The 27,577-nt window shown below is 44.0% G+C and overlaps 2 protein-coding genes across 2 annotated transcripts; both read right to left on the bottom strand.

Moving 5' to 3' along the window:
- On the bottom strand, positions 1-3,695 carry LOC115163402 (mitochondrial uncoupling protein 2). The gene is made up of 8 exons (XM_029715237.1): positions 3,293-3,695; positions 2,956-3,068; positions 2,626-2,840; positions 2,134-2,341; positions 1,789-1,992; positions 1,440-1,541; positions 1,173-1,353; positions 1-1,032 (listed from the first exon to the last, which is right to left on the bottom strand). Exons 3-8 carry the CDS (start codon positions 2,749-2,751, stop codon positions 918-920), a joined length of 936 nt encoding a protein of 311 aa, XP_029571097.1. The 5' UTR covers positions 2,752-2,840; positions 2,956-3,068; positions 3,293-3,695; the 3' UTR covers positions 1-917.
- A 106-nt stretch (positions 3,696-3,801) lies between these two features.
- c2cd3 (C2 domain containing 3 centriole elongation regulator) lies at positions 3,802-26,307 on the bottom strand. Its single transcript, XM_029715235.1, has 35 exons — positions 26,012-26,307; positions 25,191-25,460; positions 24,921-25,078; positions 23,649-23,851; positions 23,382-23,548; positions 21,607-21,739; positions 21,211-21,363; positions 20,916-21,054; positions 20,558-20,673; positions 20,235-20,438; positions 19,960-20,054; positions 19,637-19,755; positions 19,347-19,478; positions 17,688-17,931; positions 15,806-16,047; positions 15,285-15,436; positions 14,912-15,146; positions 14,564-14,747; positions 14,113-14,296; positions 13,628-13,800; positions 13,372-13,504; positions 12,434-12,608; positions 12,238-12,331; positions 11,845-11,925; positions 11,106-11,735; positions 10,555-10,893; positions 10,207-10,345; positions 9,531-9,595; positions 9,201-9,403; positions 8,870-9,003; positions 8,483-8,629; positions 8,119-8,309; positions 6,995-7,886; positions 6,722-6,827; positions 3,802-4,765 (listed from the first exon to the last, which is right to left on the bottom strand). Exons 1-35 carry the CDS (start codon positions 26,061-26,063, stop codon positions 4,631-4,633), a joined length of 6,819 nt encoding a protein of 2,272 aa, XP_029571095.1. The 5' UTR covers positions 26,064-26,307; the 3' UTR covers positions 3,802-4,630.
- Between the last annotated feature and the right edge of the window lie 1,270 nt (positions 26,308-27,577).

Genomic DNA, 27,577 nt, shown 5'->3' with positions numbered 1-27,577 from the left:
TGCATCGTTGGAAAGGGACCCATAAGTAAGCATTTTACTGTTAGTAAACAATAGGTGTAGACTAAGTATGTTACAAATAAAAGTTATTTGAATAGGTAATAGGTAATTTGTGACGCACCTCTGAACACTAAGCAGGAAAAGGCTACCACAGACAGCCATTCTGAAATTCAGTTCTTTTACTAATGAAAAAAGTATATTTTACTTCTAAAATAGCATAACAGGACATAATAAATAACATATTTAGGAAATCCTATATTCATAATTATTTTGACTCTTCAAGGCTTGGTCCAAAATTGCAGTTACTGCATATCAGCAGTAATAAAATATCAAACAACTTCACATAGTTGTAAAATGCACAGTACCACCTCCTTATCTCAAAGTTAATGGTTATTACATTGCTTACTAGAATGTTGGATTATTTGTTATGAATCCAAAACCACCAGGTTCATGGATATTTGGAGGTAAAGTTCTCATTCGTTACTATAAATAACACAACTTAAATAACATTTGAAGGTCACATTATGCACCTTATCGACCAGCGAGGAAGCACAATACAGTATCCCTAACCTAAACGCAAGTTCGATAAACCACTATCAGGCCATTCATTCCATTATTGAGTCACAAAGTTGTATAGTCTCTGTGTGTGGCCCATGGTCTCGCTGTCTGGGACAAGGCATCATGGAGACACGTTGGGTCACACATCGTACTTTCCTGTACAGAAGTCAGACTCGTAGCTTGAGTGTCAGTCTGTTCGTGCTATCATGCCAGCTCCTTGTCACTCAAACATATCAGGGACCAGGCTAATACTTGTGTGGTTCCTCCTTTAGATGAAAATGTGCGATGCCTATACAGGAGGTCATGGCTTGAACATCATAGTGAGTAGGAGAAATCCACACAGTCAGTCAGGATGAGACAGATCAGATAGGAGACTCCCAGGACTGCTGTGCTCTCATCACGTGTTTCTTGATTTGCTCATATGTGACAAACATTACGATGTTCCAGGAGCCAAGGCGAAGGAAAGAAGGCATGAACCTGGAGGGGAAGGAGAATCAGACTATTTAACCAAGCAGAACGATTTGCTTAATTCACTGTTCATATCTAGGTATCTTGATTCAGCCAAAGATGATCTGAAAGCAATTCAAATTTAGAAATGGCTTTTGATTACTACACACCCTTTATAGAAGGCTTTGGGTCCCTCATTTCTCATCATCGTAACAGCACAGTTAATAGCACTGTTGTATTTTCCAGCTGAAGAGTTCATGAACCGGGTCTTCACTACATCTACAGGAGACGCCACAATAGTGGTGATGAAACCAGCACTGAAGGCTGCTGTGAAATGGCAGGGCAGGTCATCTGAAAAAACAACAAAACACTTTGAAGTACTTGAAATGATTCATATGTACCCTATGTGATGTAAAACAAATCACATGCCTGCTTACCAGTCATGATGTTATACTGCAGGATCATTTCCTTGATGATGTCATAAGTCACCAGCTCCGAACAATTGACTATGGCGTTACGAGTTATGTTTGGGCCACAACCTGAAAGAAAAATGATGAATGAAACTGGTAATTACAATTACGGAATCATCTTTTATCTTTATTTAACTAGGCAAGTCAGTTAAGAACAAATTCTTATTTTCAATGACGGGCTAGGAACAGTGGGTTAACTGCCTTGTTCAGGGGCAGAATGACAGATTTTTACCTTGTCAGCTTGGGGATTCGATCTTTTATGCATGTAAAGCAAATTTTCCTAATTGGACTGAAATTCAGACTGCATTAGGCCTACCTTTCCAGAGCCCTCTGATGCCCTCAGTCCTGGCGATGGTCCTGTAGGCATCCATGGTGCCACTATATCTCTTCACCCCCTCCGCTTCTGCTCCCCTGACTTGAGCCTGGAACCGCACTTTCACCACATCTGTTGGCTGAGCAAAGGCTACTGCCATGGCCCCGGTCGTACAGCCTGCCATCAGCCGACTCCCAATGCCTGCATCTATGAGAGTAGAGAGGAGTAGCGAGGATGAGAGACGCAGTCAAAACACCAAGCCACATTCACGATATTCTACTTGCACTAAATCAGATAAAAATTTATTTGAAAGATAAATAGACTGAACATGTCTGTTAGGTTACGTACTGTCTGTTCCCCGGGTGTAGAACTGCTTCATGGAGTCATAGAGGCCGATGCGGACCGAGGCAAAGCTCATCTGTCTCTGGAGACCTGCCACCAGGCCATTGTAGAGGCTCCTGGGCCCCTCTGTCTTCACCATGGTGTTGATGGTGCCAAACACACCTCTGTACTTCACCACCATCTTCCCTTCAGAGGACTTGGACTCGCCCTGGATCTAAGACAGACAAACACAAGTGTTAATTCATCTTTGTATTGAAAGTAATCCTAGTGACACAATTCAATCAAGACAGAATACCTTTACATAATCATTATGTAGAACATGGCTACATTGCAATGGCCATACTAACATACCACTTAAGAGTACATATCCAATACATTTCATCGTTCTAAATAGTATACTAGTGAAGATAGTGGAACAGAAACCACTACTTACTTTTTAAGCATAATCATGGTTGCAAAAATCACTGTACTGTACGTAAAGCATGTGCACGCTCTCACCTGCAGCCTAACTTTAGCTGTGTCCAAAGGGAAGGTGATCAGGTCAGCAAAACAGGCTGCAGTTCCAGCGCCAAAGAACTTAACAGCAGCTGTAGGGGCCAAGTCTGTGGGCTTCACTCCAGCCATGACTGAGATGGTGCAGATAATTTCCCAAGAGTACTGAAGGTCTCACAAGTACAGTAGATAGACCGTAGTTTAATAGGTTCTGTCCGTTCCTAAAGAGAATAGAGCAAATAGTAAGTAATCAGAATGAATCAAGGAACACATAAAGATGGCTTTTTGGTCAGTATTCATTGAATGATTATTGTAAGCACCCTAAATTTCACTTACTTAGACAGATGCAAGTGATATTCAAGTTTCAGGTATTGGAAAGTTATCTTTATGAATGTAAGATCCTGTCTTTTGTTGTTCCATAAAATTGCTCCAAAAAAGCATACCACCGCCTGGGAAACATATGAACATGAAACAAACATGAAAAAAATACTTTGGCATGCCCTATTAGCATGTGTAAAATTAAAATAAGCTTTTAAAATGTGTATTACAATTTAGGTCATATCTCAAATTCTAAATTGAAGCTGTAGATAAATGTGAAGCAGACATTAGATGGGCAAAATGGATATTGAACAAACTAGCAATACAACAAATTTTGGTATAACATTAGGCTTACCTGATTGGAATGAAAAGTACTGTAATCCAAAATTTGAATCGGGAGGTTCTATTGAGGAGCACTGGCTTGAGAGAGTTAGGATTTGATTCTCACGCCCAGGGGTGGGTGTGGATTATTATAGCCTGCCCGTCCCTTGTCACACATAGTTCCATGACATACGTTGACCTGAAAAGTATCCGGAAGCTCGTGTCGTACATGAGACATGTTGACACGACTGGCTCATTAATTTGTCTACTATGCGATGACAATGATCTGATTTTATCATCGATTCAAACCAAATGAGTCAAGATTCCACACTTTCAACTGCATTTAGCTTCTTTTTTTGGTCAAAAACATTACTACAAAAATGTATATTCAAATCATGATGAAAGGTTCATATAAACTATTTCTCCCTTTTGGGAGTACAAGACAGTATGCAACATGTCAGTCAGTCTCACAGTTTACAACAGTCAATGTTCTGTTGAACCTTAAACATATGCATTGAATTATATCTGCGCAAAAATGCAAGACTCTTTAATACATTTATTATGTAATTTTCAGTTACACTGAACAGCCGATATGCAAGATACAGTAGTTGTCTTAAACTCAAAAGGTCTTACATCCAATGAATTTCATTGCAGCAGGGAGCCAAGGCAATAAAACGTGTTGAAATAGCACAGACCTAAATTAGACTTGATAATAATTATGTAACACTCCATAATGATATGTTTAAAAAAACACCCATGCACCCATCCTCTGAGCCAATCCATACATGTCCCTGAGAGGCTGTGTGCCTGAGCTAGTGCATGTTTTCACTGTCAGAGGTTCCTACAGTCTCTGGTTTCAGGAACAGAAGCGGCTCTTGAAGTGTGCGACTGCCTGGTGACGCAGAGAATAGAACGTACGTACATATCCTAACACTAGCCCACTTACCATGACAGCTGTTGAAATACAAACAAAGGTGACGTCACTTTAAGAACAAACTGTTCATCACTTTGTTGGGGAAAAACAAGGACAACAAGGGGTCAACACTTGACACCCTTTTGACTACTTGAAAAAATGTTTTCCCCTGTGACAATAATCCTTAAAAGGCTATGGGAGTCTCCCACATCAGTGATCATGGGTGCACACCTAATAATAAATAAATAAAATATCAGTTACACTGGCAAACCATTTAATTTATAAAAACGTTTTAAATGAAATGTACATATTCTTTACATAATTAGAAAGCACTGTCCATGAGCTGCCACTTATGTAATCAAGATGTGTGGTCATTCATAAACCTTTAGAAAACATACAACCAACCTTATATACAGCACGACACACAATATCAAATAGCATTTAGAGAAAGTGCTAATGTTAGTCCTTAAAATGAGATGCAAATATCTTTGCTATTCTCTTGGTCTCGTCTTTCTTCATGAACGACGGTGGTATATTGGGCCTGGGACGAGGAACGCGCCGACAAAGAATCCCATGTCTAAGAGAGCTCTTTTTCTGCAAAAAAGAGATTCAATCAATTGTTTAGCATAGAAACTGGCCTATTGTTCCTAGTTTGCAAGCAAACAAAATGCATCATTAAGCTTTAAGTGGAGATACTGGGAGATTAAAAAAAACGTGAAAACGCAAAGATTTAAATGTCTACCATTGTGTGTTAATGAGTCAGTCCTTTCTCCATCAAACAGAACCAGCCCCACATTGGTCAAATACGTACAAATATGTGATCAATCACGCTGAACTCTACTCTTAAAAGGGCTGGTCAGATGTTTGTGCTAATATTAGCACAGAGTGACTAGCTGGAACTTGTTTCCTTTAGCATTGAGTGACTAGCTGGAACCAGTTCTATGACATGTCCTGCGAACTCTGTAATCCCATTGCGTGATAAACAACTGCACCTCCACACCCCCTTCTTGAAACTGGATACATGCCAGTCTGACGCAGGAGCCCAGACAAGCAGGCATACCTCCCTATCACCACAGTTGCCCTTCAGTTGTTTAAGCTGTTGAACTGAGTTATGAGCCAAACCCTAATGATTACTCATTAGAACAACAACTCCTGAGCTATTAATGATAAAAGATAAATGTTGATTTCTCACAAATAGTAGGCCTAAATCCCCCATAGCCAGACTGCCAAGTGTGTTACCACACAGACAGACATATCAGCCCAGTGACTGTGACCCCACAGTTAAAGGTCAACGACGCTGAGCCGGAAAGACACTCAGGGTTCTTGTTTTATGATATTTCAGCCAATGGCGTGCTGAGTGCCCTGAGTCTCTCCCTCTCTCTAGAGATGAGCTTAATGGTTATCTTCTCCTTAGCTCAATAGCAATGCAACCATTTGAGAAAGATCACCCCACTGCTAAAGAGTTGGACTAATCCTCAGGGCAGGAAGGACAGTTCCTCTCATGATAAAAGCCCCCACCATAGAACTATATTTTAAGGCAGGCGGTGGCCTCTTATACTACTAGCTGCTGTACTGGCTCAGTTCTTGCAGTCACTAGACTGGCTCAGTTCTTGCAGTCACTAGACTGGTCTAGACTGGTGCACCCTTGGATTCCCGAATGGCACAGCGGTCTAAGGCACAGCATCGCAGTGCTAGAGCCGTCACTACTGTCCCGGGTTCGATCCCGGGCTGTATCACAACCGTCCTTGATCGAGAGTCCCATAGGGCAGTGCACAATTGGCCCAGCGTCGTCTGGGTTAGGGGAGGGTTTGGCCGGAGGGGCTTTAGTTGGTTCATCGCGCTCTCGCAACTTCTTGTGGCAGGCCGGGCGCCTGCAGGCTGACCCTGGTTGTCAGTTGAACGGTGTTTCCTCTGACACATTGGTGCGGCTGGCTTCCGGGTTAAGCGGCCCGGTGTTAAGAAGCGCGGTTTGGCGGGTCATTTTTCGGAGGATGCATGACTCGACCTTCGCCTCCCGAGCCCATTGGGGAGTTCAGCAATGAGACAAGATCGAAATTGGGGAGAAAAAAGGGGTAAAAAAAAATTAAAAAAATAGAGACTGGTGCACTCTGTGTGACTCCTATACTGGCCCCCTTTACTCGCCGAGAGCCAAGCTGGACGAGGAATGGCACATAGTGACCTACTAGTAACTATGTCCTCCTTTGGCATTGGTATGACAGAATATTAGCACTGGAAGATGATGACATGGCAACTTCAAGACTGTAGAGACAGTTTCCTTATTAGTCAGCAGCGTGCTCCATACACACGCCTGATAGAATGAATGGCTCAATATTCTGTAACCCATGGCTTGTAATGCAACAATCAATCATTTTACAGTGGAATTTGTTACTACTCTAAATGTTGATCTGTGTCTCAGTTATTCATGTCTAGACTTGCAAAAACCTGTTATAATAGCATATTCAGGCTCAACCCAGAAGCAGAAGAAAAGGAGATTGAGGCAGAGAAAGAGGGGAGAGGGGTACTGTACTTACTGAGGGGTACTGTACTTACTGGGTCAGAGGCCAGGGGGAAGACAGGTGCTATGCGTAGAGCTCTCATAGAAGCCTCCATGTGGTGAGATGAGAGGAAGAAATTAGGGATCTCCACAGGGTCAGAGCTGGACAAAAGGCAGTTAAGGAACAAGCAAAAACCAAGCATGCAAGTACTGTACTTATTCTTGGGTCCATGTTAAAACTGTAAACACTATATCAATGAAACTCTGCTTAAGCTAAACAGTTAGAATAACAAAGAGGTAAGAAAACAACGCTGACAATGCAAGGATACTGTTTAGACTTCCTGTTGTCTTCTTTGTGTAGGAACGTTTCTGGCTGATATGTGCCAGATGTGACAACAACATGTTCTGTGTCCTCATCTGAGAAAGCAGCTGTGTCGTACAACAACCCGGAGGTCTCAACCTCTGACAGAGCATCTCTGTCACCAGGAACCCTGCTAGCAGTCTCTCCACTACACAATAGGGACTGTTCGTGTAGAGCAGCAGTGATGGACTCCTGATGTAGTGCTGCCTCATTGTCAGAGGTTTGGAGTGTCCTCTCACCATCACTCACCGTGTCTTCCTCCTCGTCTGTGTCTGGTCCATGAGAGAACTCTGAGTTAACATGTTGCTCCCTCTCCTCTAATCTGCTGCCTATGGGCTCACTAGAGCTGCAAGCCTGCAGGGTGTCAGTCTGCAGATCGAACCTCTCCCCCTCCTGTTGGCTGGGGTGGTAGGAGTAGTCCAAGGCTTGGTGCTCCTCTGGTGTCTCCAGACTCTCCAGAGAGGCTAGGTCTGGGTCTGACAGCAGGCTGGTCCAGGGGCTGGTTCTGTCTGTTAGAGATGTAACCTCATTCAGAGGCCTGGGCTCTACCACTGTCTCCTCATAATCTCCATCCTCCTCTCTGGGACCTCCTCCTTCATCATCTTCAGATGCAGGGGCCTTGTCCTCCTCCTCTTCATCAGCCTGAGAATCACTGTGTTCCTGATAGATACATGATACAGGTGAAGGGACAGGAAACAAGTCCTCCTGGGGGGAGCCTGATGCTTTATGGAAACATGGAGCACTCTGGGGGAATGTTTCATAGCCTTCAGGCAGGTGGTGGTCATCTGGAACAGGGGGAGTTGTTGAGCTGTTCTGGGGGCTAGAAGGTATTTTCTCCATGCGATGATGTCCCTGTAGACCTGGAGAAAGGAAAGAGATGTGTTGAGTGGCCTGACTCTAATAACAGTATAATAATAATAAATGAACAAGGCAATCCCCAAGACGTAGACATGAAGTAACATATTTTGGACACCCTTTGAATAGGTATGCATCCCAAATCTCATCCTATTCCCTATATAGTGCTCTACTTTAGAACAGAACCCTATGGGAATAGGGTGTCATTTGGGACTAATCAGGTGAAGAGCATCTCACCACTGATGAGTTTGTTAACCTCCCCAACCAGGCAGGTGGACTTGAGAAGGATCTGGGAGGAGTCTGTGTCTGAGACCCGGTGCTCGTCCAGTCTGGAGCGCTGGCCCTGCTCACTTTGAGAGGGGAAGGTAGGGGTGGACAGCTTATGGCTGAAGTACCTCTGGATGTCATCCAACTCACTTAGGTTTTTCCTAGAAAAAACAACAAGCACATTCCTTATTGAAAAGTTACATCGGTGACACTTTCTGTGTGGGTATAGAGTAAACACAGTCCAGCCCCGCCCTATGGGCCCTGGTCAAAAGTAGTGCCCTACATAGGGAATAGGGTCCCATTTGGGATGCAAACCTAATGTCCAATCATTTACCGGAGTGCTGAGAACAGAACAGAACTGGAGGGGTGGGCGTCCCCCGCAGCAGCACTGGTGGGGTGGCCCACTCCCCCCTCCTGAAGAGTCTGGTGGTACAGTCGCACCCTGTCCATGTGCTCATCATGCCGGTCATTTTCACTGGACCTGAGACATCGGAGAGGAGGGGGAGAGCAGAAAGGGGGAGGAGGTGGAGAGCAGGAGGAAAAGGAGACCAGGAAGAAAAAAAAGTAACACCATTACAATTGTTGAAGTGGTTCGCCAAAGTGAATTTAGGGTAGGTTTGTATGATACCATACACTATATATTGTATCTCATTGAAATGGATTACTTGCATGTTAAAGAAAGAATTGTGAGGAACAGAGCTAGAGACGAGCCCTACAATACCTTTCTGGCAGCAGCCTGTCTAGGTGGTGGGGCGTGGAGTTGATCCTCTGCTCTGTGTAGCGGCTGACGTGGGAGGGGAAGCTGCTGTACGTGGCTGTTGTGTGGTAATAGAAGGGCAGGGTCTGGAACAGAGCCTGACAAACACACGCACCACGGCTGTTAAACCCACAAAGATATACAAGTAGTACAAAACACTGATGCACTCAAATCCTTTTGTGACTGCTATGAGCCATTCTGGCTCAGACAAGGTTACTTACCTACTTACTAAATGCTAAGATGCTTTAGGAAGAACCTAATACAGACTAACAGTGAAAGCCACTGCTGTACTCACTGAGGAGTCTTTGTTGCCGTCACACACAGCCTGTCTCTGACCCCGCAGCTCCTGGACTCCCTTAAGTGGGGTGACAGACACTTTGAGCTGGCCCTGGCACTGGCCATTGAAGTCAGTGATGTTGTACCAGCCACACACTGACTGGAAGCCTGACAGGAGAGGGGACAGGTCCACTGAGGCAAACCCAATCACCCGCTCCACATCTAACAAGACAAGACACAGGACCAATGAACTGCATTAAACATTAAAACAACACTAACTTTACCCCTTCAAGAATTGTTGGCTGATAGCTAGAGTATTACTGTGTGTTACTACATCGCTGTACTGTACCTCCTTTGTGCCAGACTTTGAACACCAGGGACTGTTGTGGATCCAGAAGAAGTTGCTTTGACAGCCTGTGATTATCAAACAGTATATTAGTTCAGCGTGACACGGTCTGACAGAGGGCATTCTAAACTAGGCATGTTCCAATAATATCAACAGCACATTTGTTCATAATCATCCAAACAATCCTTAATATGGATTCATATCGTTCACATCTTTGGGCCCATTAAACCTGAATATTACATAACCCCTGCAACATAACCCCTGCAACAAAAATAAATACTATGACCAGAGATGGGCGATATCCCCCCCCCCAAAAAATCCATATTGCGATAAATTGCCTGAATTGATGCGATAACGATAAATAGAACAATACGTTTATAACATTAATGTGCACCAGTTTTTTTCCAATCTCTAGCATAGTCTACTTATCGTAATGAAGGACATCAGCTAAATGCCTGCGATTTTTATACCAAAAAGTAATGACCATCATGGTTTAAGGGAAAGAGGATGATTTTATAAATGTATCAAACTGAGTTTGACCAATTCCAGTCCTTTTCAATATAAAAAATGTAATAAAAAGAATCCACATGACGTAAATCTGTCTCAGTGACGGAGAACTTTAACCCCTGTGTTGTCTAAACCTCTGAAGTAAGCTATAGATGGTACACAGGTAGTCTACCTGCACTCCTGCTGGTGGTCCCAGACGGGGCAGTTACTGTCTGCTATGAGAGCTGTGGTGACTGGTTCAGCAGAGTCAGTCGTGACGTAGGACACACAACAACTAGGCAGCCCTCCACTACGCTCAGCTAGAGGACAGCCTGCCAAGGAGACGCAACACAACCATCAGACTCATCAACAAAGTGTTAAAGGACACAATCAAAATGGATGACCCTACTGGAAGGATGTGTCCCAAATAGCACCCTATTGCCTATATAGGGCACTACTTTGAACGGTGCCCTATGGGCAATGGTCAAAAGTAGTGCACTAAATAGGAAATAGGATGCCATTTGGGAGGCAATCTGTGTACCTTTAAGACTGAGGTGCATGGCTCTGTCCACAGTGATGGTGACAGTGAACGTGTCCTCCATGCTGACCTCGGAGGGCTGTGAAGGCTCTACACTCATTGAGGACTTGGTCTGGTGTCTGCTGGGTGTTCCAGACTGTCTGGACACAGCTGCTGTGGATGAGGGGACTCCCTGCCCTCCCTCCTTCTCCTCTCCCTGGCTGTCACAGTTCTCCTGGTCCCGGCTGTCCCCTCCTCCAGGTGTGTGCGCCTCTGGGAGGGATCCAGGGGTCAGGGTGATGTGGACCCTCAGGGCAGCTCCACTCAGATCTGGGGCGGAGCGCCTGAACAGGGGGTACACACCTACACAAACAAAACACTGGTGTCTTACTGATGACCCTTATGTAACATTATATTACAACATAGCATTTACATTTACAAAGGCTTGATAGTCAAATGATTAGTTTGAGGTCGTCATTGACTGTTAGTTATATCAGTACTGTGCTATTTAGTATTTTGAAAGGAGCAAATAAAATGTCTTATTTTTTACTAAATGTATTATTAGTATTACGTACCACTGAGATTCAGCTTGTGCCTTGCCATCTTGGCCAGGGAGGAGAGGTCCACAAAGGCTGAGCCCACCAGCCGGTCCATGTCATGAGGCCTAGGTCTCCTGTCCTTCCCAAAGGCCACCCACACCTGAATCTCCAGCTTCTCCTCCCGGAGGTACCACAGCAGGGGCTGGCTGCTCCTCAGCTCCACAGTCCTGCTTCCTCTGAAGGCCACCGTGGCCAGGCCCTCTTCCCCTCCACCTCCCTCCTCCTCCACAGACAGGCCAGGGTGTCTCAGCTGGGAGCAGAAGGCCTCTCTGTCGTAGAGTTTATATCTAAAGTAGCAGTAGGTGGAGCGCTGCAGCTCGCTGTGTCCAGGCAGAAGGAGACAGTAGACAGGCAGCCAAGCTCTGGGTATGGACATGGTCAGGGACACCGTCCTCTGAGTCTCAGCCCACATCTCTCCCTCATTGGGTGGCTCCTCTTCCTCCCTCCCCACCTCCCAGCCCAAGCCCTGGGCGGCAGTGACGACCCTCTCTCTATCTGCATGGTGGGCAAAGTTGATGGAGATGTCCAGGCCGCCCACGAATATGTGATGTATGGGAGATGAGGTCAGGTCCTTCGGCAGAGACACTCCAAACCACCCACTGATCCCTGGGAATTTACAACACATACTGTACTGTTAGCAATCTGTTGGTTGGTAAAGACTGACCCACTGACCTTATAACAGCACTGACTGAGTGTATTACACAGCATACTGAACCTGTTCTTTTATGGATGAGATCAGCCAGCTGAATTCTCACTGTACCCAACAGAGTATTCTTTGATCTCGGGCTGACCATCACTGCAGTAATAAAACACACAAAATGCATAAATCACATTGGATCAAGTTTCCATCAGCGTTACATTAGGAAGATGAGCAAACTGTGAAATTAAATTGTATAATAACATTTCCTTGTAAAAATTGACGTTAATATACAACTTGTAGGATCGAGTACTTGAGCTGCAGTGAACCCATGATTGTCAATTGGATATATTAATGTCTGATATGGCTTTTGTTCACAATTGCACCCAACAAATACATTAATAAATAAAATCATTCATGCAGACAGTATTCTGATTGTATGACTAAATCCCATTGCAGCTGCTTTCTCACCCTTGCGACTATCTCTATTCCAGACAGTGAAGACAGCTGTGGCCTCCTGCAGGAGCTCAGCCAGGCTGCAGGTCTCCCCAGAGCTCCTCTGGACCTGCATGAACCAATGAATTAATTAAATTATTGTTTTATTGTCCCATAGGAAAACTTGTGACAACGACACAGGCATTCATCTACATCATGTGAGTTCCATCACCTGCAGCTCACAGGGGAACTCGGTGTGGTGGTCAAACTCTGGGCAGAAGGACCTGGCGGCCACACGGGTACTGCGCCTCTCACTCTCAGGCAGGAAGGAGAGATGAACAGTAACGTACACGTTCACCCCAACATCAGCATAGTACTGAAACGTTTCATCTTGGTCTGACAAAGCCCTGTGGGAGTGTATGTTTGTTAGAAACAAATTGAGTTTAAATGCACATTTATTGTAAAGCACTAGGCAGTGTTACTGTAAAGCACTTTGTGACAACAGCTGACATAAAAAGGGCTTTGATTTGTTTGAACCAATTGAAATGCAGTGAATATTTATCAAAGTGCAGCTCCTACTACTCTTAAACCTTTGGATGCCATCTACCATAGTGCCCTTCATTTTGTTACAGGTGACAGTTTTGATACTCGTCACTGGATCCTGTATCAAAAGGTAGCTGGACTTCGCTAAAGACCCGTAAATCTCTACATTAGTCCTTTTTTGTTTACAAGGCCCTACTTCATAAACTTCTGTCTTATCTAACTTTGCTGTTGAAGTATAGACACTTGAGTTGCCTAACAAGTTCACAGGATTGGTTAACTTGAGGTTCCTATGGTCTCCACCGAGCTAGGTAAATCTGCTTTTAGTTTTAATGCACCGTATTTCTGTAACAAAATTCAAAATATATTTCATCTTGATGTTCTGGTTCCTTTCGGGTAATTTAAAGTATTGATTGTGGACTTATTTGTGGAAGAATGTAACCGTTTTCTGGGCGATTTGTGAAGTTTTAATTGTGCTTACCATGACTGTGTTTTCGTATTTTAAGTGTGTGTGTTATATGGAAGAGACCTAGGTCTCAATGTCATCCCTTTAAAAATAAAGGTTAAATACATTTAAAAAACGCAGAACATTCCAATGATTGGAATAGAGAGAGGGAGAGATGGAGGTACCTTGCTGCTGCCTGTAGTCCTGCTGCCCTGTGCACCTGGACCACCATGGTCACCACCTGAGAGGCAACCGCCCCACTCCTTACATCAGATCTCAACGGACGTTGTTTGTAATGAACAAACACATCAAGCAATCCTTGGAGAGTACATACAACAAAGTTAACTGATCAAATACTGTATGTATGTAAGGAAAGTGTCTTGATTTCAGGTTTTGTAAGTACAGTACAGCATTGCCAAAAGGAGTGCCTGTGTGTGTTACCTGAGGGCTGAGGTTGGTGTCCAGCAGGGCTGTCAGTCCTGGGCATCAGCGGAAGGGAGAAGACCTGTGCTTCAGTGGGCTGTTGTCTCTGCATGGTCACCATGGCACACAGCTTGGACAGGGGCAGCATTCCTTTAGCCACCAGCTGGTCCCGGACATTTGGGTAATAGTACCTACAAAGGTGGGTCAAATAAATTCTATTAAACCACCACTAAATTCCAAATCTTAAAGTGAAGTCTAAAAGAACTATGGAAGCTTGAGTGTCAATCTGTTTGTGCCATTATGTCAACTTGTCATCAAACATGGCTTGACAATGACAGCAATGGAGTTGACAAGAGCACAAACAGACCTGGGACCAGGCTAAAACAATGTTATGTCGTGTATACTGGCCTCTAGTGGTCAGGAGAGACATAACAGGTTCTGTCCCAAATGGCACTTAATTCCCTATATAGTGCACTACTTTTGACCAGGGCTCACAGACTGACCTGCACCACACTTCAAATGGGATGCCTCCTCCGTTGGCCAGGCCCTGGCTGGAGAAAGAGCTGAGTAGCATTCTCTGGACTGGGACTTCTACAGGAGCCAGCAGCACGTGACTCTCACTGTGGCCAAACACTGGGTCAGGAACACACAGGGTAGTGGTGGTACGGAACTGCCTCAGATTCACACCTAGAGAGGAGAGAAATGACAGTACATTAACAGAGGATAAACAGACAAGACCTCAAACCCTCATGTCAAATGTGTATTCAAGGCTAGAACAAGAAAAATATTAGTGCAGTGCTGACTGTTATAACATTGAGACAAAGGGCCCTGGTCAAATGCACTGCACTATAAAGGGTATATGGTGGGATGCAGCCAAAGACAAGAAACTTAAACATGGGGTATATGGTGGGATGCAGCCAAAGACAAGAAACTTAAACATGAGCTATTGCTTACTGCCGTTTAACAGATTTGGGTCCAGACTTTGAGCAGGAGGCTCCTCCTGAGTAGGGAAGGTGTACTGGACATAACAGTCAGCCTCCCCCCAGACTGTAGACTGTAGTGGTGTCAGCCCCTTCACTCTCTCCACTTTCACCACAAACAGGTGCTCTCTCATAGCCTCCTCGGGAGACGGCTTCACCTGGAGGATAACAAGGATAAAACTGTTACAAGGACCGCTGGAATTGAATTTCCCCTGAAATCCTGGACTTGTATGAATAACATTGAGCAGCAAAATCCTGAAACAACTTGCATTAAAAACATTTTAAAGACAGAAAAAAATGAATAGCTAATAAAATGTTGTTCCTTGTGTGGTTGGTGATCCAGCAAATGGGATGGTCTTGGGAGATGAGACACAGAGCCAAGTTCTTCATCCCTCATATGCTGCAGAGATACTATTTGGACAGATAGACCCATGGCTAGAAGCACCCGGAGGTTGCCCTTTATAATGCCTGAAAACACGTCAATGACTGGCATGTAGCTGTCCACCCCTAACACTGGGTACTGAGCCTGAAGCAGAAGGTGGGAAATCTTGGGATCTCTGAAAAACAAAAGAATCAAACAAAAATACATTGTATTGAGTAGTTGTTTCCATAATAACAGGTGTTATATGACTCATTTATATATAGTACAAAGGTATAGTTATAACATGATAATGTATTTCAAACCTTTCCCTCACCTGAAGGACATGTAGAACTGGTGGAGGGGTAGTTTGACCAGCCCTAGGAGCCGATCCTGCCCTAAGCTTCCTGCTCTCTGCCAAACCTCAATCACCATCACATTGTTCCTCATCCTCTCTAGCAGCCTTGCGGTCAAGGCCACAGGAGCCACCTGAGAAACAGAGTATTTAAACTCACATCTAACAGGCAGACAGAATCACATCATAAGGGCACCCTATTCCTTTTAGAGTTCACTACTTTTGACTAGGCTGAGGGCCCATTTGGGAGGGGTTTTCATCGCCTATGATATGAATACCCTTAGCCAGTGGAGGCTGGTAGGAGGACGGGCTCATTGTAATATCTGGAATGGAATCAATGGAACGGTATCAAACATATGGAAACTACATGTTGACTCCGTTCCATTTAAACCATTCCAGCCACTACAATGAGCCCTGACTCCTATAGCTCATCCTACCAGCCTCCTCTGCCTTCAGCAACATCACGCTGACTGGGTATAAAATTAATCTGTTCCATCAGTTACCTGTACAAAGTTGAACGAGGGGTTTGTCTGGCCCCAGCTGATCACTGATCTGGACGTCTCATCCTGGCCAAAGAGCTTACAGTTCAGGTAGACATTAGGAGGCTGCATGGGTCCACAGCTAAAGTCCTTTCCACTAGGCACCATGAGCAAAGCATGCAGCAGAACCTCACTGTCCTCCTCCACCACCTGATGGGCCTGAGGTCTGTGATGAGATGTCTGGAGGCTGGTGAGAGGTGAGGGACCTTGTGGGGCCATAAGAAAAACATTTACAGTTGAAGTCGGAAGTTTACATACACCTTAACCAAATACATTTAAACTCAGTTTTTCACAATTCCTGACATTTAATCCTAGTAAAAAAATCCCTGTCTTAGGTCAGTTAGGATCACCACTTTATTTTAAGAATGTGAAATGTCAGAATAATAGTAGAGAATGATTTATTTCAGCTTTTATTTCTTTCACATTCCCAGTGGGTCAGAAGTTTACATACACTCAATTAGTATTTGGGATCGTTGCCTTTAAATTGTTTAACTTGGGTCAAACGTTTCGGGTAGCCTTCCACAACCTTCCCAAAATAAGTTGGGTGAATTTTGGCCCATTCCTCCTGACAGAGCTGGTGTAACTGAGTCAGGTTTGTAGACCACCTTGCTCGCACAAACTTTTTCAGTTCTGCCCACACATTATCTATAGGATTGAGGTCAGGGCTTTGTGATGGCCACTCCAATATCTTGACTTTGTTGTACTTAAGCCATTTTTCCACAACTTTGGAAGTACGCTTGGGGGTCATTGTCCATTTGGAAGACCCATTTGCGACCAAGCTTTAACTTCCTGACTGATGTCTTGAGATGCCATCTATTTTGTGAAGTTCACCAGTCCCTCCTGCAGCAAAGCAAACCCCACAACATGATGCTCCCACCCCTTTGCTTCACGGTTGGGATGGTGTTCTTCGGCTTCCAAGTCTCCCCCTTTTTCCTCCAAACATAATGATGGTCAATATGGCCAAACAGTTCTATTTTTGTTTCATCAGAGCAGAGGACATTTCTCCAAAAAGTACGATCTTTGTCCCCATGTGCAGTTGCAAACCGTAGTCTGGCTTTTTTATGGCGGGTTTGGAGCAGTGGTTTCTTCCTTGCTGAGCGGCCTTTCAGGTTATGTCGATATAGGACTCGTTTTACTGTGGATATAGATACTTTTGTACCCGTTTCCTCCAGCATCTTCACAAGGTCCTTTGCTGTTGTTCTGGGATTGATTTGCACTTTTCGCACCAAAATACATTAATCTCTAGGAGACAACGTGTCTCCTTCCTGAGCGGCATGACGGCTGCGTGGTCCCATGGTGTTTATACTTGCGTACTATTGTTTGTACAGATGAATGTGGTACCTTCAGGCGTTTGGAAATTGCTCCCAAGGATGAACCAGACTTGCAGAGGTTTACAATTTTTTTTCTGAGGTCTTGGCTGATTTCTTTTGATTTTCCCATGATGTCAAGCAAAGAGGCCTTGAAATACATCCACAGCTACACCTCCAATTGACTCAAATAATGTCAATTAGCCTATCAGAAGCTTCTAAAGCCATGACATCATTTTCTGGAATTTTCCAAGCTGGAATTGTGATACAGTGAGTTATAAGTGAAATAATCTGTCTGTAAACAACTGCTGAAAAAAATACTTGTGTCATGCACAAAGTAGATGTCCTAACCGACTTGCCAAAACTACAGTTTGTTAACAAGAAAGTTGTGGAGTGGTTGAAAAATGAGTTTTAATAACTCCAACCTAAGTGTATGTAAACTTCCGACTTCAATTGTATGTGATTGATTTTTGTTCCTAGTAGTCTTTTTATTCTTTACACACAAGGATGAGTTGAGCGTGTTCTCTTCCTTTACTGACCTTGAGGGGCCACAGTTATTTTTCCCATCCTGGAATATCTATTATTAACAGTAGATAGAGGGATATCCTCCCCTCTAGTGTCGTGATGCTGAGGCCTACTGGTTGTCATGTCCACCCTTGAGGGGCTAGCTTCTCTCTGGGGACTGGTCAGGGCATGGGAGGGGGCTCTGTAACCAGCTCCAGCTGACCTTTGACCATTGGCTGATGAGAAATCTTTGTTGTCTGCAGCCAGTTCAAGTGACACCTGGAGAAACAAAGACGTAAGATTTATTGAGATAATTGTTTTATTTATTTTTATTTCGCCTTTATTTAACCAGGTAGACTAGTTGAGAACAAGTTCTCATTTACAACTGCGACCTGGCCAAGATAAAGCAAAGCAGTGTGACACAGACAACAACACAGAGTTACACATGGAATAAACAAACATACAGTCAATAACACAATAGGAAAAAAGTCTATAGTCTACAGTATGTGCAAATGAGGTAAGATAAGGGAGGTAAGGCAATAAATAGGCCATAGTGGAGAAATAATTACAATTTAGCAATTAAACACTGGAGTGATAGATGTGCAGAAGATGAATGTGCAAGTAGAGATACTGAGGTGCAAAGGAGCAACAACAAAAAAATAACAGTATGGGGGATGAGGTAGTTGGATGGGCTATTTACAGATGGGCTATGTACAGGTGCAGTGATCTGTGAGCTGCTCTGACAGCTGATGCTTAAAGTTGGTGAGGGAGATAAGAGGCTCCAGCTTCAGTGATTTTTGCAACTCGTTCCAGTCATTGGCAGCAGAGAACTAGAAGGAAAGGCGGCCAAAGGAATTGTTGGCTTTGGGGATAACCAGTGAAATATACCTGCTGGAGCGCGTGCTACGGGTGGGTGCTGCTATGGTGACCAGTGAGCTGAGATAAGGCAGGCCTTTACCTAGCAAAGACTTATAGATGACCTGGAGCCAGTGGGTTTGGCAATGAATATGAAGCGAGGGCCAGCCAACGAGAGCATACAGGTCGCAGTGGTGGGTAGTGTATATAGGGCTTTGGTGACAAAATGGATGGCACTGTGATAGACTGCATCCAATTTGCTGAGTAGAGTGTTGGAGGCTATTATGTAAATGACATCGCCGAAGTAAAGGATCGGTAGTATAGTCAGTTTTACTAGGGTATGTTTGGCAGAATGAGTGAAGGATGCTTTGTTGCGAAATAGGAAGCCGATTCTGGGTGTAATTTTGGATTGGAGATGCTTAATGTGAGTCTGGAAGGAGAGTTTACAGTCTAACCAGACACCTAGGTATTTGTAGTTGTCCACATATTCTAACCCTGTGGCACCCCCATAGAGACTGCCAGAGGTCCGGACAACAGGCCCTCCGATTTGACACACTGAACTCTGTCTGAGAAGTAGTTGGTGAACCAGGCGAGGCAGTCATTTGAGAAACCAAGGCTGTTGAGTCCGCCGATAATGAGTAATATTCCAACACTACACTCAACATGTCAACAACCTCCTAAATATGATGAACGTAACAAAGGCTGTGTCCCAAATAGTACCATATTTTCTATGTAACCCTATTCCCTTTGGGCTCTGGTCAAAAGTATGGCACTATAAAGGGAATAGGGTGCCATTTGGGATGTAGACAAAAATGGCGGACAGTGGCAGGCAGGCTCACCTTGAGGGGGCCGATGTCCTGGCTCTCACCAGTCCCCTGCAGACTCTGGACAGGCAGAATGATAGTCTGACTCAGCTGCTCCCTCTGCAGTAGACAGCGGAGGGGGAACACAGCCTTGCCAATGGCTACAGGCTGCAGAACAACACAGAACACATCCATTCAGGTGCAATATACCATCTATATGCGATCTATAAATGCATAACTTGGGTAAAGCTGCACAGAGGCTTGGTTACTGTACAATAAAACATAAAAGAGAGTAGATTTTTGTTGTCATACAAGTGTCCACATACTTTCTTCTGGGAGCTTTTTCTGGAGTAGATGTTAAATGTGAGTTTTGTTCCCCACCACTGCTCAATAGTTGACCCACTGAAGTGGACTGGAAACACATTGCGCTGCTGGAAGTTCACCACTACAATGCAGAGTGAGACAGACATCTTTAACAAAACCTTAATGTTATCATTCCTAATAATTCACAATACAAATTGAAATATCAAACTCTCTGATAATGCTAAAGAAATGTGTCTACAACACAAATGGCACCAAAAGTAGTGCACTATATAGTAAACAGGGTGCCATAAAGGACACAATCTTTGTTAAAGTGTTAAAGTCTTACTTCCTCCTGTAACTTTACTAGAGAAGACTCGTGTCACCTGACTAGGATCATGCCTGCTGGAAGCTACGGGGAACAGGTACTCCACAAAATAGGAGCTATGAAAAGAGAGACAGACATCAAGCAGGAGCAGACATAGGTCTTCTGTATTATAATGGTAATCAAACAAAACGGGAGATAAACATATGAAACATTGGGCGCGTTAGTTTTGCATCCTAAAAGGAACCGAGCGATGCAAAACGAATGTGCCCATTGGCATGTTTCATTATGGTGCATACCATTTCTTAGAGGAGAGGGGTCGAGGAGGTTTCCCTTTGCCAGAGATCTTCTTAGGTGTATTGGTGGTGCTGTCTGCAGGCACAGTCAGGGAGTGGATCACCACTCTGGCCAACCGGACCTCACCTAGGACAGTGAGCTGGTCCATACACAGCCCAGGAAGCATATCCCCAGTCCCTGGAGTCGGCAAATTTTCTGAGTCCAGGCTGACACAGAAGGTTCATTACTGTACAATGACTTAAATTCATTTTGAAATGTTCAATATATCTTTACAAAGTAAAGACGGAGACACTAGTAGACAACAGCAAAAATGAGTATAACTGACCCTCCACTTTTCTTTGGACCAGAGTGCCTCAGCTCTTTATCATCACCCCTCTTCTTGAGATTCTTCTTTGGAGAAGGACCATCCTTGTCGTCATCACTTGGACTGCTGTTAGACATCTGAAGGACACAGAGGTAAAATAGTGACCCTAAAGACTACAGTATTGCCAATGTAAAGATATACGGTAATATTGGTAAACAGAGCTCAGGTATGCATCTTTTCCATGATCCTGCTTTTTCAAACTTGCGTACCTATAACTGACAACATTTTTTATTAAGGACTAGAAAAGAGTGCAGATGGCCACCCATTGTTTCCTTGGCAAACAGAGGACAGGTGTTGCTGACTAGTGGCTGACACTCACAGGAGCTTTGTAGAAGAGGTTCTCTAGCAGGCTCTGGTCATACTGTGGGTCATTGAGTTCACTGTCTCCATACACACTGAGGAAAGAATCAGGAGGAGAGCCCTCTCCATCCCAGATAGGGAGAGCAGATCCGTTCAAACTAACAAAAGGAGAGAGAACACGACACAGTTACTTATAGAACTATACTGCACAGTTACTTATACAGCTACAACGTTTAATCAACTTGGTACCAATTACTAGGTAAAGACACAGTTTTGTTTGTTTCTTAATATGCTAAGATGGGGGTAAATGCTACCTGCCCAGCAGCAGATCCACTGCCCTGTTCTCAGTGTCAGCAGCAGTACAGTCTGGGCTGAGGTAGTCTGGGGGACTGTGGGGAGACTGCAGGAGACTGGAGTCAACATGCAGAATGTTCTGCAGTAGCCTCCCACAGGGAGGAATGGACGGCCTAGAGAAACAAAAACAAGACAAGTTCCCTAAGCCACGCATATGTCAATGAGAGAGATTTTTTTAAATGACTGGAGCCATATGTATCAAGCATCTCAGAGTAGGTGCACTGATGTAGGATCAGATTCCTCCTATCCATGTAGTCTTATTCCTTATGATTTAAAGGGCAAAACTGATCTTAAATCAGCACTCCTACGTACTCTAAAACGCTTGATACGGTCCCTGATCTCAGTTTAATACTAACATTGGTGGTGCTCCTATGTTGTCCTTTGGAAGAGGTAGAGGAGTGTCTTTCAGAGCCAGTTCAGAATCCATGTCAGACTTTAAAGCTGATACCACCATGGCATTTCTAAGCTTGCTTCCACGCTCTAAAAGAACTAAAACAGGAAAGGATACAGTAGGGATGTTAGCAGAAGATAGACAGTTTCTCTACTGTACGCATACAGTGCATTCAGAAAGTACTCAGACCCCTTCCCCTTTTCCACATTTTGTTACGTAACAGCCTTATAATAAAATTGATTAAATAAAACATTTTCCTAATCTATCTACACACAACATCCCATAATGACAAAGCAAAAACAGGTTTAGACATTTTTGCAAATGTATTAAAAACAATAAACAGAAATACATTATTTACATAAGTATTCAGACCCTTTGCTATGAGACTCTAAAATTCAGCTCAGGTGCATCCTGTTTCCACTGATCATCCTTGAGTTGTTTCTACAACTTGGAGTCCACCTGCGGTAAATTCAATTGATTGGACATGATTTGGAAAGGAACACACCTGTCTATATAAGGTCCCACAGCTGACAGTGCATGTCAGAGCAAAAATCAAGGAATTGTCCGTAGAGCTCAGAGACAGGATTGTGTCGAGGCACAGATCAATCAAATACATGTATAAGCCATTTTTACATCAGCCGATGTCACAAAGAGCTATACAGAAACCCAGCCTAAAACCCCAAACAGCAAGCAATGCAGATGTAGAAGGGTACCAAAAAATGTCTGCAGCATTGAATGTCCCCAAGAACACAGCGCCCTCCCATCATTCTAAAATGGAAGAAGTTTGGAATCACCAAGACTCTTCTTAGAGCTTGCCGCCCGGCCAAACGGGGGAGAAGGGCCTTGGTCAGGGAGGTGAACAAGAACCCGATGGTCTCTCTGACAAAGCTCCAGAGTTCCTCTGCGGCGATGGGAGAATCATCCAGAAGGACAGCCATCTCGGCAGCACTCCACCAATCAGGTCAGACGGAAGTAAAAGGTACATGACAGCCTGCTTGGAATTTGCCAAAAGGCACCTAAAGGACTCTCCGACCATGAGAAACAACATTCTCTGGTCTGATGAAACCAAGATTGAACTCTTCGGCCTGAATCCCAAGCGTCACTTCTGAAGGAAACCTGGCACCATCCCTATGGTGAAGCATGGTGGTGGCAGCATCATGCTGTGGGGATGTTTTTTAGCGGCAGGGACTGGGAGACCAGTCAGGATCGAGGGAAAGATTAACTGAGCAAAGACAGAGATCCTTGATGAAAAACTGCTCCAGAGCGCTCAGGACCTCAGACTGGGACGAAGGTTCACCTTCCAACAGAACAACGACCCTAAGTACACAGCCAAGACAACATAGGAGTGGCTTCGGGACAAGTCTCAATGTCCTTGAGTGGTCCAGCCAGAGCCCGGAGTTGAACTCGATCTAACATCTCTGGAGAGAGCTGAAAATAGCTGTGCAGCGACGCTCCCCATCTAATCTGAACGAGCTTGAGAGGATCTGCAGAGAAGAATGGGAGAAACTACCCAAATACAGGTGTGCCAGGCTTGTAGCGTCATACCCAAGAAAAATTGAGGCTGTAATTACTGCCAAAGGTGCTTCAACAAAGTAATGCGTAAAGGGTCTAAATACTTATGTAAATAAGGCTGTAACGTAACAAATGTGGGAAAAAGTCAAGGGGTCTGAATGCTTTCCAAATGCCCTGTATATGATCCCTTTACAGTATGTACATCATGATGCTGTAGTAAGCTACAACCTGAAAGTATGTCGTTGGTGGTCTGTCCGTGAGTTGATTCCTGCACTGTGGGATTTGCCGCTCCCTGTCCATGTTGAGATCTACTTGATGTTGGCTTTTGGTTCTCAAGTGCCAAGTCAGTCTTTTTTTCCGTCTGGGCATTTTGGAAGTACAAATGGTCTTTCCCTCTGAAAATATTACAAAAGCATGAAAGCATCACTGAAATGAGAGAGAGAGAGTAGCTGCTTGAACAGACAGTAGGTCTATGACATTAGGTAGACTGTCTACCTTGGCGTATTGCTCCCTGACTCTTTCCCACTGTTGACAGAGAGTGGTCTGGACAAGGAGGGCACCACCAGAATGTTTGGTTGAGATGCTGGCTTCACTGTGGACCTGAATGCAGACACAGCCGTTTCGATACTCATGTCTGTGGTGGGAACTGAGCAGCTGCTGTCGTACGTTTCAGTCAGGGCCTCCAGAGCAAGCGACACCTGGAAAAAATGTTAATCAAGAACTATCTGTATGTAGACTCATCCAATTCACAGATGTCTTTTAACAGAGAGCCTGGTGTGGTGGATGAATCAGAATTAGTTGGGTAACATAGATGATTAAGATGTTTTATTAATATAATATGCTTATGTGAGATATTTGTCATTAGAAAGTGTCCTTTGGACTCTGGTATGTTTCAGTTGCACGTTTACCTTAGCTGGGGCTCAGAGACTTGGGGCCCAGAGAGGGGAGAGGTCAGACTTGTCTTTTATATGTGAATGTGTCTTTACCTATTCTTAAACCATGTGAAGGGATGGTGTGATTAATGGGGAACCAATGACTTGTCTCCACAATGTCTGTGAGCAAGTCACTCCCTCCTTTTCTTTATTGTGGTGAGGTTTATGGCAGTGTCTGGGAACATTGTATGTCCTCTCTTAGATCTCACACTTATCCTGTGATAGTATATGGCCTAGAGGGTCACTCCCCTCAGTGAGCTTGTCCAGGAGTGGGAACAAGAGGTGTTTTACTGAGGATGGGCCACTATGAGATAGCACTGACAAAGGAGATTTATGGTGTATTTTGATAAGAACGCCTAAAAAGCATTCCAGAGGACATGAGCTAATGGTTTTGTTCTATACCGTACCAGGGAGGGACGGTTCTAGGGAGACCAGACACCGGTCTACATAATGAACCCTGTTGACATAGCAGTTACTGTCTGCTGTGTTTTATGGATATCTGTCATATAAAACTTAACCTTTGTGAACTGTTACTAAGATTTGTGGTTCGTCAACGTACGTTGAAGGGGGTGTATCTTTGCTATAAAATATCTCTGCAGCCATTGTGTAATCACCTTATTCAATGGTTCATTCAAGAGAGTGCATTATTGAAGGTCAAGTGCTTTTGCAAAAGTTTCTTAATTATTAAAGATGTAGTTAACTCGGACTGGTGTGTTTGTAACTCTCCTCATTTGGTAATGCAGAAATTAGCCACCACACTGGGAAAGCAAGATAAACCACATAGCATCTATCAGAATTAAATAACACATTTTCAATTGGGTTGCAGCCTCCCTACCTGTAATTCTCCAAGCTTCTCAGACATTGGAGACACCAGGGTGAAGAACCCACTGATGGAGTGTGACAGAGAGAGACAAGAAATCCCAGCAACCTGAGCACGAGCAATTGGCAGGTGTTCTGGCTTTGTCAGCACCTCCAGCACCAAAGAGCCCATATCTGTAATACAGACAACATATATAGGGAAAATCAACAACATCAGGAGGTAATTTGAATATTCTGAAGACAGCTTGGATCACACAATGTGGCATACCATGCATGCAATAGTTACCTGTTAAGTAGGATGTGAACTGCTTCGGTCCACATCGGATGGGAAAGCGAGCTGTGGACTTCACAGTCTTCTGTGTCGTTTGTGACCCATCCCGTGGTCTGAACTGGGTCCCATTGGAAGACTCTCCCCACCAGCGCAATCTGATAAAAGTTGTCGGGGAAGGCTTGGGGACTGTCCATAAAACTCTGCTTATTGTCACTCGTAGAAAGCATCGCAGCTGACCCTCAACCAGTGGAGGGAGGCTTGTGGTTGGGGACACATCACTGGGGACTGCAAAACAAATATTGTCAATGTACTTTACATGATGTTACTTATAGCGTGAAATAATTTTATACTACTAGTTATAAAAAAGTACTAGCTCAGGTCAACGTGCATGAGTCGGATCTGCAATACGAGGCATGCGCCTGGACACAAGGCGGTAAAAAGTGGTTTTTTCGTATTTTGGAGAAATTACACCCTGCTCCTACCGCGAAGAGAAATGTAGCATCCTTGAAACATATTTAATCTGGCGCACAAAAGCATATGGAGCCAGTTAACGTTAATAAACAAAGTCAGTGCAGGTAACGTTATCTGTTGTTGTTGTCGCTCGATGGACCAGAGCTAGCTAGCAACAACAACAAACAAGCGACAGAAATTGGCTTAGCTACTAGGTCCATCATTTGGGGTTGTACGTTTTCACTATATCCATGTCATTAGCATGCAAATAACTAGTTAGCAGCAAGCAGCTTCAAATGAGAATCTACATTTTTCACCAGTCACCACACAGCCAGCAGCATAACGTTAGCTAGCTAATGAGATTGACGTTGGTCGTAGCTAGCTACCTTTCCTCCTGATGCTTCCACATTTGGTAGACTTCCATTTTTTTGTCTTCATTCCTTACCAATAAATGTGATATGACAATATTAAACCTAAATTACATTATGTAAACAAGTTGTCAGTGCAAACTGTCCCTGAGCAACAACGTTCGTTAACTTTCCTCAGTCCCGCCTCTAATCCAAAGACTGCCGCTGTTATCCCGTGGTGCACTGTGGGAAGTTGTGTCATTGCAACTCCCCAACCTCTCATCACCAGCACCAGAGAGCAGCACTGTACTGTACAATACTGATAATGTATCAGGTCCACCATCATCATAGATGGTGAAACTAAAATCAACGTTCACAAATCCTAGTCTTCAATTATTTGTGGGTACTGGGTTTGAGGCTTTTGTTCCAAACCCTGGTGTAACACACGACTCAGCAATTCAAGATCTTGATCAGCACTGTATACGGAAATCCAGATGTGGTAGAGCAGGTATTCCCAAACTGGGGTACGCGCAATGCCGTCGGGGGTACGCCAAATAAAAATGTGATTCATATTTAAAAAGAAAATAATAAATTTTCAAACAGTCCATTTATATTTTTCAACGGGGCTATACATTTGGATGAGTTTTTTCTCGCCTGAGTAGCCTCGTTTCACTGGCAAAAATAAAATGAAACCATCTAGTGTTCAGCGAAATAACAACACAATGTCAAATACAGGTAGCCTAGTCAAATAATGAACATCCAATCACGTTAACCGTTACTCTCTCGCCTCCAATAACGGAGCTGCTGCTCATTCCGTTTGCTTGAAAATTGATGATTGAAAATGGTTTAAAAAAGTAGGGCCCACGTCCATAGAGACACATACCAGCTCTACTGGTAGTACTGCTACTACCAGCAGTACTACACATGCGCCTGTCGACGACACAAGTTGATCTGCTTCCACGAGCACCTCCAATGCTAGCATCAGTAATTCTACATTTGTTGTGAGCCCAGCTAGCATGGACACTGACAGTTGTGAATCTGATGCAGCCGAAGAGCTACTGCCCTCTTACCATGGAAAGCACCGAACAGTTGGACGATCGAAGAGGCGCAGATATGATGAGAACTACATTGATTTGGGGTTCACTTATATTGAGATTAGTGCCTTTCCTCAGCCACAGTGTGTTATATGTGCAAAATGACTATCTCACAACTCGATGAAGCCTTCACTCTTACGCAGACATTTTAAAACAAAACATGCTAATTTGGAAAAGAAGCAAGAATTAAGACAACTTTCGAGTAGTAAGACATGTATAAAAGCATCAGATACCATTAATAAGAAGGGACTAGAAGCGTCTTATATGGTGAGCTACCGAGTGGCTAGGACAGACAAGCCCCATACTATTGTGGAGGACTTAATTCTTCCTGCTGCCGTGGATATGGCTGTGACAATTCTGGGGGAAAAGGCCCAAAAAACTATACAGACAATGTCTTCATCAAACAACACTGTTTCACGACACATCAGTGACATGGCAAGAGATGTTTTGAAACAATTACTGCTTCGCATACAAGTCAGTGAATTCTATGCGTTACAGCTGGATGAGTCAA

The sequence above is a fragment of the Salmo trutta genome, chromosome 26, assembly GCF_901001165.1.
Source record: "Salmo trutta chromosome 26, fSalTru1.1, whole genome shotgun sequence".
NCBI lineage: Eukaryota > Metazoa > Chordata > Actinopteri > Salmoniformes > Salmonidae > Salmo > Salmo trutta.
This window is presented reverse-complemented; position numbering and strand designations above follow the sequence as displayed.

Excerpts from the sequence above, each read along its gene's own strand:
- LOC115163402 (XM_029715237.1), bottom strand. The coding sequence starts at position 2,751 with ATGGCTGGAGTGAAGCCCACAGACTTGGCCCCTACAGCTGCTGTTAAG. Across the intron at positions 1,993-2,133 it reads CTACACCCGGGGAACAGACA|ATGCAGGCATTGGGAGTCGG; the intron begins GTACGTAACCTA and ends CTACTCTCATAG. Across the intron at positions 1,354-1,439 it reads GCAGTATAACATCATGACTG|ATGACCTGCCCTGCCATTTC; the intron begins GTAAGCAGGCAT and ends TTGTTTTTTCAG.
- c2cd3 (XM_029715235.1), bottom strand. The coding sequence starts at position 26,063 with ATGAAGACAAAAAAATGGAAGTCTACCAAATGTGGAAGCATCAGGAGG. Across the intron at positions 13,505-13,627 it reads ACACCAACCTCAGCCCTCAG|GATTGCTTGATGTGTTTGTT; the intron begins GTAACACACACA and ends GTACTCTCCAAG. Across the intron at positions 4,766-6,721 it reads TCCCCCTGGCCTCTGACCCA|AAAAAGAGCTCTCTTAGACA; the intron begins GTAAGTACAGTA and ends TCTTTTTTGCAG.